General features: G+C 40.1%; 1 protein-coding gene across 4 annotated transcripts in view; it reads left to right on the top strand.

Annotated features, from left to right (window-relative positions):
* Positions 1-14,091, top strand: part of nrd1a (nardilysin a (N-arginine dibasic convertase)) — a 42,211-nt gene that overhangs the window by 10,794 nt on the left and 17,326 nt on the right. For all 4 annotated transcript variants that reach the window (XM_047345316.1, XM_047345318.1, XM_047345317.1 and 1 more), the window contains exons 5-13: positions 927-1,080; positions 2,408-2,481; positions 2,677-2,772; positions 2,954-3,076; positions 5,690-5,747; positions 8,138-8,211; positions 8,411-8,480; positions 8,731-8,808; positions 11,123-11,243. In XM_047345316.1, the coding sequence (XP_047201272.1) occupies positions 927-1,080; positions 2,408-2,481; positions 2,677-2,772; positions 2,954-3,076; positions 5,690-5,747; positions 8,138-8,211; positions 8,411-8,480; positions 8,731-8,808; positions 11,123-11,243 (848 nt within the window). The remainder of the gene's footprint in view (positions 1-926; positions 1,081-2,407; positions 2,482-2,676; positions 2,773-2,953; positions 3,077-5,689; positions 5,748-8,137; positions 8,212-8,410; positions 8,481-8,730; positions 8,809-11,122; positions 11,244-14,091) is intronic.

The raw sequence follows: 14,091 nt of genomic DNA, 5'->3' as shown, positions 1-14,091 counted from the left end.
TGAAGGCTCAGCGATTTCTGCCTGAATGCCACATAATGCTCTCCTTCCTCAGCCTGTCACTTTAGGTTGAGTATACATTAGGGGTCATGTTGGCCTAGACCACACATACTCACTAACTGCTTATGTGATGGACCAACAAAAGGTATGCATAATTGTGAAGTGTAGGAAAAGTGATAGAAGGTTCTTAAATGTTGCCTTTGCAAGTCACCTTATAAAGCGTTGGCTGGATGGGTAAGCAGATTTTCTGATTGATCTTCTCTTTGCCCAGCCAACTTTAGTTTACAGCCATGTCTCTTGGTAAATTTGTCACACTCTTTCCATTTTTGGATAATGGACTGAACAGTGCACTGTCAGATTTAGGAAATGATCTCAAAAACATGAAATTATGGTCAAATCAGCAATGTTCTCTATATAATAAATCATTAATTTAACGCTAATTCTATGATATACATTTACTAAGGGTAATGGAAGCCATTATATCCTACTTTTAATGTGCACCAGCAAGACATTTTAGAGTCTGAAGAAAAAGCTGGTGTAGGCCAAAGTGCCACACATCTTTTGGATCGCTTTCTATTACGGGGCTGCCGTCAGCAGAGAATGCTGAACATTGTTCTTAGGACATTAGTCATAAAGGAAGCCCATGCTTACTTTTAAAGTTTGTCATCCAAACTGTCAACAAATGCTTAAAGCTTTATTTAGAGCTATGTGAAGAGAGACAAAGCTATCATTTTCTGAAACACATTGTCAGACTGTCTGTTCTTGGCTCATTGTCCAGGCAAACAAGAGGACCCATAAATAAAATACACATCTTTTTGAAAGCAGTTGTGATGAGTTTTTCATTTATGCTCTTTTATGTATGTATTTATTTTTTTTCTTTCATTGATGTACAGTCACCCATCACATTTGATTTCCTTGTTGTATTCCAGTGGTGTTCATGGGCAGCGAGAAGTACCCGTCAGAAAACGGCTTTGATGCTTTCCTCAAGAAGCACGGAGGGAGCGACAACGCCTCCACCGACTGCGAGAGGACAGTCTTCCAGTTTGACGTCCAGAGAAAAAGCTTCAAAGAAGCTCTTGACAGGTTTGGAAACAAGAGATTTCCTTTTGTCCCTTTGTGTTTGTTTTTTTGCCGCTGTCGCCCTTCAGAGGGTAACTTATTGAGAGCTATTGCTTGACTGACGGATGAACATAAGAAAGAGAAACAGAAAAGGAGAACATAATTCAAAGAAGCCATTTAGACACTGTAAACGGATGTTTATACATGTTTTACTACATCTACTTAAACATTGTACAAAGAAAACATATTTGTCAAAAAGCATCTAATTATACTAACCTTGAAACCAGTAATGTGTTGTCAAAGCGATGTGGCACTATCTGTGTTCAGGTGTTGAAGAGTATAAAATCTGTTGCTGTCTTGAACACTTCGGGTCATGCTTAGGAAGCTAATTTCTCCCTACGTTTGTGCAAGCTACAGTTTGTATTTTTGTTCAGTTTGCAATCTGAACTTTAAAGAAATCTAGGTTCTGAAAAAGCAGCAAGTTAGTGGAAAGGCTCCCATATGTCTGTATATGTGTGTAAAGCCAGAGCAAATAACGCCACATTGTCAAAGACCAGTGCTGTTTGTTGCACACAGATTGCATAAAATAAAAAAAAAATAAAAAAACGTAAAATCAGTTTTTATCTTCCCCTGATCTGTGCCTCACAGTATTGTAAATTATTCCTCCTATCAGAAAACTTCCCTGAGCTGTATTAAAAATTCTTAATACACACTTTATGATGATCCATCATTCCAAACATTGGCCACCCACACTCCTGCACAGTACACCCTGCTGCACAAAGCAGGGTGTACATCCACCAAAGTGAAGCCACATCCCAATCAACGCCGCACACTGCCTGGCCAAGAACCCCTTGCCGAAGCTTGGCGCCCCCCCAACCGACGGACCGGGCACTGAAGCTAGGGACCGAGATCCAAGGAAATCCAAGCGATCACGAGGGAGCCGGAGTGCCAGCCCCAGCATCAGACAACGCCCAAGACACGAACCCCAAACCCAGCCCAGATCCCAGCCTTCTGGTCGGGATCCTGGCCTCCGACCCCAAACGGCAAACAGGGGTGTGAAAAGACCCCAAGCCCACTCAGATGTGGTGTGGATGCGTTTTGTTGTAGTGTGCAACAACACTACATTTCACCCCCCCCCCCCCCCCCCCCCCCCACACCAACCCCCCCCCCCCCCCCCCCACCCTTTTTTTTTTTTTTTGCATGTTTCCACTTGTATATTAATGATTTGTCTTTGGTGATGAGTGTTTGTGCACTAATAGACACATTTCACCAGTCACCAATTATCCTTTTGTCTGTATGCCATGCACGCAGGCTCCTAATAGAAATTCTGTGTGATGTTTCTTGTTTTTAGGTGGGCACAGTTCTTTATCTGCCCCCTGATGATCCGAGACGCCATTGACAGGGAGGTGGAGGCCGTTGACAGTGGTGTGTCTTACTGCTACTCAATATTACCTGCTCTGTTCTGAGATGATAAATTGTAGCTCATCTGTTTTGGGTGGTATACATTGAAGCTCCTCGTGTAGCTCTTTTATACTCCATCTATTATTGTTTTTTTTCAACTCTCTTGTCTCTTCCTCTTTTGTGTTCTTTCTTCTTACTTTTTTTTTTTTCCTCTGTCAGAGTACCAGCTGGCTAAGCCATCTGACTCCCACAGGAAGGAGATGCTGTTCGGCAGTCTAGCCAAACCTGGACACCCTATGGGCAAGTTCTGCTGGGGTAAGTCTGAAAAAACCACCACTGGGACACTTAATACACAATGGGCCTCCTTGGAGAAATGTACAGCAATAACAAACAGGTGTGGTGAATAAAATGCCAGGTTTCTAGCCTATATCATTGCATTCAGTCTTTGCTGTTCCAAAACTATCCCTAATTGCTTGTTAACTCGTCATAAATCTAGGCAATGCAGAGACACTGAAGCAGGAGCCAAAGAAGAAGAAGATCAATGTTTATAAGCAGCTGCGTGCCTTCTGGAAGAAGCACTACTCTGCCCACTACATGACTCTGGCTGTTCAGTCAAAAGGTCAGGAAAATCCATCCCATTTATTATTCATAAAGAGCCATTTAGTTGAGAGAAATGAATTTGATTCTATATGTTATTTCATGCAGCGAAACAGATTCCTTGAAAAGGCAATCTGCAGTTTCATAAATTAAACTGGCATTCGCACAAATAAGGTTCCTCTTCATTCGTGTGCAGCCAGCTCGAGATAATTGCTGTCAGATAAAAATTATCCAACAGATTTTCAGGGTTTCGCAGAAAATGTCACGCAGGTAATTAACTACTTTATTCTAGTAAAATATTGACAAGTGTTGAATTTTTTTGTGCTTCGTACTATCATCCTCATTAAACCAATGAGTTAATGGTCCTCAGTATAAATATATTCCCTTCTTGTTGGGAGTGTTTTTTTTTCCCTTAAACTAAGGCAGCGGAAGGTGAAACAAAAGTGTCACAGTCGTCTCTAATTAGAAAAGCAGGAGATATGTGTTAGACAATAAAACACCTACAAGCTATATTGGTAAATGGTAAATGGAATGAACTTATATAACACTTTTCCAGTTATACAGACCGCTCAAAGCGCTTTACACTAGAGCCACATTCACCCAATCGCACTTACTAACGCTCACACATTCATACACCGATACGCAGATCGGTAGGCAACTTGAGGTTAAGTGCCTTGCCCAGGGGCACATCGACATATGGCAGGAGGAAGCTGGAATCAAACCCACAACCTTCTGATTGCAAGACGACTACTCTTCCTACTGAGCCACAGTCACCTTAAAATGCGAATACATTCACGTTTAAGTGTTTTGAACAAGCAACATGTTTTAATTATTTCATTGTTACGTTTGCTGCACAGCTAAATGTTTTTGTTGTAGCCTGATAATTGTATGAAAAACATGATGTTTTATTGATTTAGATATTTTGCAGGGATGGGCAATAAATTATAAATTTTACTACAAATTCTTCATAAAATGTATAGTAGTGGTGATATGGTATGACTAAACTCAACAGTGTTTTTGGCTATAAAGTGCTCACTGCATGCAGTCTAGAGCATCATAAACATAAACACACCATATATTATTATTGTCCTCATGGAAACAATATTGAAAGAATAACTCAAACAGCAAAAGTAATAATTCCAGCTATAAGGTCGGTGTGTGATTTTCAAGCATCATCAAGTAAACGTTTATTCTTATAATCTCAAGATGAAGAATTATTGTGAATGTGTTTTTTTTTATTCACTTATTTTTTTGCAGCACTAGTGGCCTTTATTCTTCGTTTTGTCCAAGGTAGGCAGACAGGAAATAGGGTGGCAGACAGAGAAAAGACATGCAGCAGAGGTCTCCAGGGATGGGACTCGAACCTGGGACGCTTAAGGGAAAGAATAGCGTAGTTATGCTGAATCAGGATTTCAACCCAAAAGAAGAACACACAAATATAATGTTTTCTTATTGCTTTTGTTAAAAACAACCTGCCACTCAGCTCCTGGTCTACTAAGTGTAAATTTAAAACTTTTACTGTAATTGTTGGTGCTTCTTTACTTCCTATGCCTCTCTTATGACTGAAAATATTTCCAAACAGTCAGATTTATTTCTTTTGAGAGAGAGAAGACTGCTGTTCCTTTTTTTTCAAGCGGAGTGACGGACGGTCTCAAGCAGCAGGTGGGGGAGGGGAAACATTGCAGTAAAAATGTCAAAGGGTTTTAAACCATTAGAATGGCATTAGGGAAACCTTTACTGGTTTTGAAACCAAAACTTTCCAAAACCTTGTCATATTGAGTGGCCCAGGCCTAATGTAAGGTAAGTACATGATATTGCTCATCAACAGCTAATGCTAACAGCAACAGTCTATAATGTTAATGGTGTTACTGAAGGTTAAAGACTGAAAGTTGGTTCAGGGAGATAGATAGATAGATAGATAAATAGATAGATAGATAGATAGATAGATAGATAGATAGATAGATAGATAGATAGATAGATAGATAGATAGATAGATAGATAGATACTTTTTAGCAGATAACAAGAAGACTGAGTGGAGTTTTGTCTTTTTAGGCTTTGAATCTTTACATGTCACAAAACATGCTGGATTTAGGAATGCGGGCAGCCTTTTAAAAATCTTAGTTAAAGCAAAGACTGTTGTTTACAGATACTAGATGCTAACATATGATGCTAACTCTGTAATCATCTTTTTCTTTCTTTTAAAACAATAGTAGAACAGCTGCTCTCTTCCACAGCTGTATGACATCGCATCTACTCTGAAGAAAAATAAGAAAATGATATCTTTTATATATTATCTTTATTTAAGAAAAATCAAAAACTGCTTAAATCTCTACTAACAGGCCAGAGCATCACCCAACGCATGATCAAAAATCTGTTACAAAACAGATCAGTACATCTCTAACTTTAAGTTTATAAAGTTTGAGATGTGAAAAGTCATGTGCTTATCCCTACGCTTTATCAGAAATGCAACAAAAATGTGATTTAAATCTTACATCATTGTAGGGTATCCACAGATTGAAAAATGTTGAACAGACTCATCCGTAGTACATGTGGCTAAAAACCCCAGAATTAAGTCAACACTATTGAGATTTACTGGTACTAAAATGTATGCCCCTTCACTCTGTGGGTCTCTTAGAGAAGCTGGACACTCTAGAGGAGTGGGTGAGAGAGATCTTCAGCAAGGTGCCAAACAAGTGAGTATCGGAGAAGAGGCTCTCAGCAACTGTGAGGAGGTGCTGTCGTTCTATAGATTGAGTCTCAATATCCTTCTCTTTAACTTGAATGTCAAATTGTCCTCTATCACTTTCTCTACACTCTTTGATTAATGCATTGGTCTTTATTTACTAATAATCCTGAAATGGATCCATTTATGTGACCCAAATGTGTTCTTATATAGTTCCAATTCTCTTTGCTTTATAAGTCATCGGCTTCCCTTTTTTAGCGACCCAACGCACGCATCGTTGTAACATGAAAGCCACATAACCCTCCTCTTTTAAAGGCTTTCATTTCGACTAAATGATGACAGGATGCTGTATTTGGCTAATTAGATTTTTTTTCCCAACTCTGCATATAAAAAAACCCTTTCATGTGATTTCAACTCTTCTGGCTGAACTAAACTCGTTTTCATGTGGCTTGAATACATGAAGACATTTTGGAGTTATGCTTTGGAGTTCTGTCAAGCTATAAAAATATTCAGCCTTTATTATTTTCAGAAAATGGTGAGACAAAGTTTCTTGGTATGTGTTTTGTTTTTGTGTGTGCACAGTGTTGGCTACATTTATTGGCTCCCTGGGTAAAGACGTGTGAATGGCCTTAAACTAAATTCAGTAGTTGTTTGGGTAACGTAAAAAGAGATGGGGAAACAAAGCTTTAATTTGACTTAAAATTCATGATGATGAATAGTTGCTTCAACGAAGTAAATAATGATGCAGTTATTGGTTCCCCTGTAGTTCATGCGCTGTACAATCCTCTATTGCAAAGCACTTGGGTTTCACATATACAGTATCATTTCACAAGGTTGGAGCACACCAAGAGGGATCTTTGATAGTTCCTGACTGCACAATCTCACTAGATACTTGGTCTTCTCAGATGAACTCTCCCTGCTCCTCACCCCACAAGGTTTACTGTAGCAATTGGATCTAGAGACCTATAAGGCTATTGAAGAAGGCTGGTTTTGTGTCTGGACCATTTCTTTGTTGAATTTGCCAGTTCAGGACCGTTATCTTTTTAAAAGACCCTACATTTTCACTGGTAGAGGCTACAATATTTATATTTAAAATCCCCTGGTCGTCTATGGGGTTTGTGGTGTTGTGTATTCTAAAATGCAGAAACGGGCCCACAGCATAACAGGTCCTCCACTATATTAAGCAATGGACAGAGTTTTCCACATATTCATCCTTTGTTTCATGCCAGGTCCACACTGTTTGTTACCGAAAAGCACACGGTTCCACTTAAAGCCAAAGTAGAGTTGAGCAAACACCGTTTGTGATGGTAGGACAGGAAGTGCTTTTTTTCTGCCATAACTCCCAAACAACTGTTTGACTTGTAGATGAAGTCTAATATTTGTTATTGAGGCTTGGTGAGGCCAAGATCTCTCTCTAGGCAGCTCCTAGGGCCTTTGGAAGACCTAACAGACCCACAACATCACAGATCCTTTATTGTACTTCATAGTGGGCATGATCTATTTTTCCACATATTGATTCTTAGTTTAAATAACACCAAACTGACCAGGTTTGGTGTTAATTAAACTTCAGTAGGGTTGAGCATATGCCTGTGTTTAAGTTTGAATAGAAAAAGGCCTTTTCTTATGGTTGTTATGAAGACCAAGATGCCACTTGTTGCTGCAGTTTTCTAAGAGTGATCTTTTTTTTTTTTTTTTTTTTCTTACCTCTCTTACCATCCTGCTTGTTATGCATGGTGGCAATAGCAATATGACTCCTCATTCAGCCTAGTGGCCGGTGGACATAAGAAATGGATTTCTATGTCACATATTCATACTCCAGGGAAACAGAAAAGTCATGGATTACCAATTTGAGTTTTCTAGGAACTCGGATCAACTTCAAAAGTAAAGTCAGTCAGTCAGTCATTTTCTACCGCTTATTCCATAGTGGGTCACGGGGGAGCTGGTGCCTATCTCCAGCAGTCTATGGGCGAGAGGCAGGGTACACCCTGGACAGGTCGCCAGTCCATCACAGGGCAACACACAAACAACCATGCACACACTCATTCATACACCTAAGGGCAATTTAGATTGACCAATTAACCTAACAAGCATGTCTTTGGACTGTAGATTATTTGGGAGTCGGTGATACTACCATTGGTGATTTATTTATTTTTTTTAGAAAAAAAAAACAAACCTTACTTCACGAGATTTTTTTTTTCCACACTGAATAAATGTAAATACATTAAATGTTAGGTTTCTTGTTAACTTTCTGTTATGCTATGAAACTGCAAAAAAATGTACTTTAAGGATTGTTGACACATTTTTACCAGGGGTGCCAATAAATGTGGTCGACACTGTTGATGTTTGAGCAATGTTTAACTAATTCTAACTTCTATATATTTACATATTTTGTGCCTACAGTGGTCTGCCTAAGCCAGATTTCTCTGCTTTGCTGGATCCCTTTGACACCCCAGCCTTCTGCAAGCTCTACAGAGGTACTGATCCACTTGGTTGCCGACGCCTGCACACATCTGGCGTGCTCTCCAGCTCAGCCTATAAATAAGTCTTGACAACTTGCGAGATAGTTAAAACAGGTTGATGGTTGACTTAATGATGGTGTGTGAACATATGCGAACCGACGAGCCGTTAACCTGCTCAGTCTTTCAGCATCTGCGTTGCTCTCTCCCATTGCAGTTGTTCCTGTTAGGAAAGTGCATGCCTTGAACATCACCTGGGCTCTTCCCCCTCAGGAGAAATACTACAGGTGAGCCCCAGTTCATTACTGACAAAGCTTTCACCTTGTTTTAGAGAAATTGCATGAAACCTGTGACTTTTTTTTTTTTTCTCACGCTGTGCTGTCTTCCTGCAGTGTGATGCATCTTCATGTAAACATAGAATTACACCAACCCAAAAATGCCATGTATTGCCCTGATTGTAGACAGATTGCATCAATGTGTGAGTGTGTTTTTTGTTTTTTTCTTTCTGATTTTCATGTTCTTTGTGCTTCTTTTCAGAGTGAAGCCTCTCCACTACATATCATGGCTGATTGGCCACGAAGGCACAGGAAGCATCCTCTCAGTGCTGAGGAAGAAGTGAGTGTTATTGCTTTGGTCTGTTTGTTTTTGTGCTTACAGGGCACTCCAAAATGCAATTAAAACCTCCTCAATTTGCCGGGTTTATGCGATCCTTTTCTTGCTCCGAGTGAGCTCAGAGCATTTGAGCCCGATCTTCAAAACTATGCAGGCCGCCACCGTCGCACTCGACAGCGTGATTCATACGTTTTCATCCTTGGATGTGCCTGCACGAGAGCAATTCAGCCTCTCGTTGCTAAGTGGCTGAGTGATTTGCCAAACCTGGTGGAGTCCCACAATACCGAGAGCCCATCCAATACTCCCCTTACCATCTGCACCGCTTGGAAAGCTCTTTGATAAAATATTCCTGTTTATTCTGTGCGCGCAGTTCACTTGTTGATAAATGGTGGCAATGAATTTTGGAGGGCACTCACTCTCAGCTTCTTGTCAGAACAAACCACTGATACAGAAGTGTGGCTGAATTTAAATGAAAAGCCGAGAGGGTGGTTCAAAATTGGGCAGATGTTGTCCTATTTATTGAAAATGAGAGAGTGGTGCATCTTAATAATGTAGAATATCAAGGAAAAGTTCATTTATTTTAAGGGATCGGTTCAAAAAGTTAAACTCGTGTTATGTAGATTTGTTATACAATAGTACATAATTTTCTGTTGATTTTGATGTCTAGACAGCATGACTTATAAAAGCCCAGGCCCTTTATAATCAGGCAAGAGACAAACTGACCATGGAGATCAGGGCAGCCAAGAGAAGCTAAAAAGCAGCTGAAGTTTGCAGATGACACCTCTGTCATTGCTCTGATCCAGGGCAATGATCAGTCTGCGTACAGACAGAAGGTGGATCTACTCGTCCACTGGTGCAGTCAGAACCACCTGAAACTTAACCCGCTCAAGACTGTGGAGGTGACAGTGAACGTCTGGAGAATTTCCCCCACACTGCCTCTTCTTACTATCCTCAACACTACTGTATCTACTGTGTATCACTTCTGGTTAATGGGAACCACCCTTCCTCAGGTCCTGAGTTGGTCCCAGCAGAGACTGTCTGTCCTGCAGCAAGTCAAAAAGTACAACCTTCCACAGGAGTTGCTCATCTTCTCCTCTGCCATTATTCAGGCTGTTATGTCCAAATCCATCGCTGTGTGGTTTGGCTCATCCACAAAACAGGACAGGTCCAGACTCCAGCGAGCAATTGGGTCTGCAGAGAGGATCATCAGGGCTGACCTTTCCTCCATCCAGGAATTGTACAGGTCTAGGGTCAGGAAAAGGGCAGCTAACATCTCTTCAGACCCCACACACCCTGGACATAAACTATTTAGACGTTTACCTACAGGTTGGCGCCACAGAGCACAGTTGGCAAAAACCAGCTGCCAAAGAGACAGATTCTTCCCCCAGGCTCTGTTTTGTGTGTTGTGTTGTCTCTGATCAACACTATGAACACCTTACAGCCTGAGTAGAAAGCTACTCTGCTGTGAATAGAACTATCACAACTTGCCTTTCTTTGTTTCTGTCTTTTTATAGAAATGGCTGTGCATACACATACTTGTAAATACAATTGTGTTTTATACTTGTCTGTTTATACTTAATTTCTGTACACTGTGAGCACTTAAACCGAAAGTCAAATTCCTTGTTTGTGCACACAATCTTGGCCAATAAAACTCATTCTGATTCAGTGCATTGTATGGGCTTTGCTTCAAATCCTCTCCAGGGTACTGCTATCTCTCTTTCTAGTATACCTTTTTTTTTCTTCTGCTCAACTTTCCATTGATAATGGATGGATCAGCTGTGTGAACAGTCAGCTTCTTTAGCAATAAACATAGGGACTTTCTGCCTTTGTGGAGGGTGTCTGTCTGCTGGACAGCTGTGAAGGCAGAAATCTTCCACTGCCATTGTTTTAGACATAATGTGCACGTAATATTTAGGCATTAAATATATTTTTTATCAATTTATGTAATATACCAAATTTTAGGTGTAGCCATAATTATCTCATTAACAGCAGTACATACTTGAACTATATCACTCTCTGTGTAATGAATCTTTTTCCAAGTTTGAAGTTGTTTTCCAATTTTCACTGCTAATAAAATCCTTCCCACTAAGAAGGGCGAATAGATAATGGTATGACACATCAACTGTCTGAATTTTTAGGTTGTTTTTTTTTTCCCAAGTCTCCTCACTGCTCCTGCAGGAAGGCAGCCAGGAAATGTGAAGTGATATTTCTGTCACTTAACACCCCGCACACATTTCAGCACTTAATTTGATTATTGTCAAAAAGCTGTTTGCAGCTCTGTGTGAATGTGTGCCCGACATTGTGTCTCTCTCGGTAGATGTTGGGCGCTGGCTTTGTTCGGGGGAAACAGTGAGACTGGCTTCGACCAAAACACCACCTATTCCATCTTCTCAATCTCCATCACCCTCACTGACGAGGGTTTCCAAAACTTCTATGAGGTAAAGAAAACTGCCTGTTTTCGCACGTTTTATTTCCTGGAATAGAAACGCTGTATTTAAGACATGCATCTTCAGTTTCTTGCTTTTGTTGTCAGATCCTCAATTTTGTTTCTATGACACCAAATTGTTGAGATGTTCATATTTAAACCAATAAAACAGCAGGAACATGGCCCTGCTGCCTTGTTTGTCTTGTTTCCACAGGTATTCTTAAGGAAGCTAAATGCATTATCAGTTGCTATGACAACTAACCTGTTAACCTCAGACAAAGTGGATAGTTGTTTAGCAAGATCACTGTTTTCCTCCCTTTCTTTATAAAAAGAAAATGTATCAGGCTGCAAACTTGCATCAGTAACTGCTGTGTAAAAGATAAAACAACCTTGGTAACATTTATTTTCTTACTTTGAACGAGTAACACTTCATTGTTCTTGCCTGGTTAACGCGACTCCTGTTAATGACATAGTTTTAATGTTTTCCTCACCGAGGCTCTCTTCATATTTACAACCCCCAAACTTAACCCATTTGTTCATGTTATAACCACAAGCTTTATTAATTTTAATGAGATTTATGTTAAAGACCAACGCAAAGTAGGAAACAGTTGTCACTTTGGAGTGGGAATATGGTCTGCATTTCTATTCAACCCCTTTTACTCTGATGCCTCTGAATAAAATCCAGTCACAGTATAAACACAGCTGTTCTTTGAAAGCTTCACAAGTTTGAAAGAGAATATTAGTCAATTAACAAATAAATGGGTCAGGGACAATGTTGAATTATCATTCAACTTTTCACCTGAACATTGGTGTGAAATTTGGACAAAAACAGGATGTTCTGGTCTACACAATCTCTGGGGATCAGGCAGCTGTTAGTAGGGAAGTCCCAGTCCAGCTGCCCGGTTGGCTTAGCAGCCAGACCAGCCTGTAAGCGGAGCTCCACTGCTCCGAAAACTCAAAAAAAGCATTTTCATGTAAGATCATTCTGGATGAACTGACTGCACAGATGAAGTTTCTAGGTCAACGTTCTCGCTTAAAACATCTTTAAACTACTTTTTGTGACAAAATAGTGGTATAAAAGCAATTAATTTGTATAGTAACCTCTGCCTTACTGAAACTGCTGGTGCTAAGCCTCACTGCACCCTTTAATAAATCCCAGGTAAATCTGAAAAGACCTACACCAGAGTAGGACCATTTACCCATGAAAGCCCCACAAAAGCCCCCGGGAAAGTGAAATGAACCGGGTAAATTTGTATCGAAATGCTTTGCAAAAGCCTAGGGCTTTCTACAGGCAATGGAAAAGGGCTATTTTAAATATGAATATTTCAAGATCCTGTTATGCTCTTTGTACCCACCCACAAATGGGTTGTAACTGGTGCTCTTTGTCCATGCTTTCACTCAGTGTAATTACCGGCACCCCGATGTTTCTTGAGTCTGCAGGAACTCATTATAAATATGGGAGGTTTCATCAGTTGTCATCAGTTTCTGCCTTATTGTTGATAGCTAGAGACACCATTAGTATTATCAGATTATTAGCAGAATGAGAAGATGCAGCTGAGGGATGAGAGCGGGGAGTGGTTCTGTACAGAGACCTCTGAAAAGTTATAATCATCACAAAATGCTGCTTGGACTTGTTGCTCCTCATCATATTTTAAATTTGAGCAGCAGCTGAGGAACTTGCAAATTCCCTTAGGCTCCCAGCAACCTATTTGCGCAAAAGTGTGAGCGCTTTTCAATCATGCATATCGGGAACACACAGAACACATCTCCAAGACCCTTTAGAGACCATCCAGGTTCTGACTTGTTTTTGATGTCTTCTACCACTCTTCCAAATGTTTGGGATACTTTTAAGACAACCCCATTTTCTCAGCTCTGGTTTGTTCTAGGAAACCTAAAAGCTCTAGATTTTGGCAGGTGTAGGACAGGTGTTCTGTGCTTCAGCTGCATAGTTTACTTGCAGTCAAGAAGTTATCAAAACCTTTCCCCGTTTTGTACGTGTCTCAGGTTGCTGCTGAGAAGTGCTGAACTTGCTCCCCATACAAACACAGGATTCAAGTCAAGTTTATTTATATAGGGCTTTTCAGCAACAAGGCACTCAAAGCGCTGTACACGAGGAAAAACATTACAATGATACAGAAAATCAAACACAAAAAAACAAATCAAATGACATTAATAATCCTTGACGGTTTACTGGTAAGAGCTGGTTCTAATCCAATCTTTCTAACAGATAACAGGTAATTAGCTCATTAAGTCCTCTGTGGTCAGGAATTCATCCTGTGCTAGAAGAAAAATTATAATATTAATCCTTGAGGTTGCTGGTATGAGGCAGCTGTGGTCCCATCATTCAAATAGTAACAGTCATGGGCACTCATTGAAGTCTAAGTAGAGAAGCTGGATCACTGGTAGGTCCAAACCTTTTAAATACTAATAATGTTTGGCTTTCACTGGTATGAAATTGTTGTAATAAAATCCTTCTAAGAAGTCTAAAAATCTTTTGTCATTGGTGTAAAAACAGCTGTAGTAAAATTTTCAAATACTAATAATATTTGCTTTTGCAGGTAATCCTTCTGAGAAATCTGAAAATCTATGGAAAGTAATGAAATCACTCATTTAGGTAAAGTAAGATAGGAGGGGAAAAAAAAATCATATTTCAGACTCTATTCTTACGGTGGAATCTTGAGGGTGCAAATGTAAGTCTGAGTGTGTTTGCAAGAATTAAACTGTCAACACTGATAGAAGCACCATTGTCCTTGAGAAGAGAGGTGGAAGTTTTATCAATCGGCCGCATAGTCCTATCAGCACACAGCTGGTAGGGGAGTGCTGGGGAAGAACGTCGTGTTTATATAACATCCAGGAGATAT

The sequence above is a fragment of the Girardinichthys multiradiatus genome, chromosome 19 (assembly GCF_021462225.1).
Source record: "Girardinichthys multiradiatus isolate DD_20200921_A chromosome 19, DD_fGirMul_XY1, whole genome shotgun sequence".
Classification (NCBI taxonomy): domain Eukaryota; kingdom Metazoa; phylum Chordata; class Actinopteri; order Cyprinodontiformes; family Goodeidae; genus Girardinichthys; species Girardinichthys multiradiatus.
The sequence above is the reverse complement of the archived record's forward strand: the minus strand, read 5'-3'. Positions and strand labels throughout refer to the sequence as shown.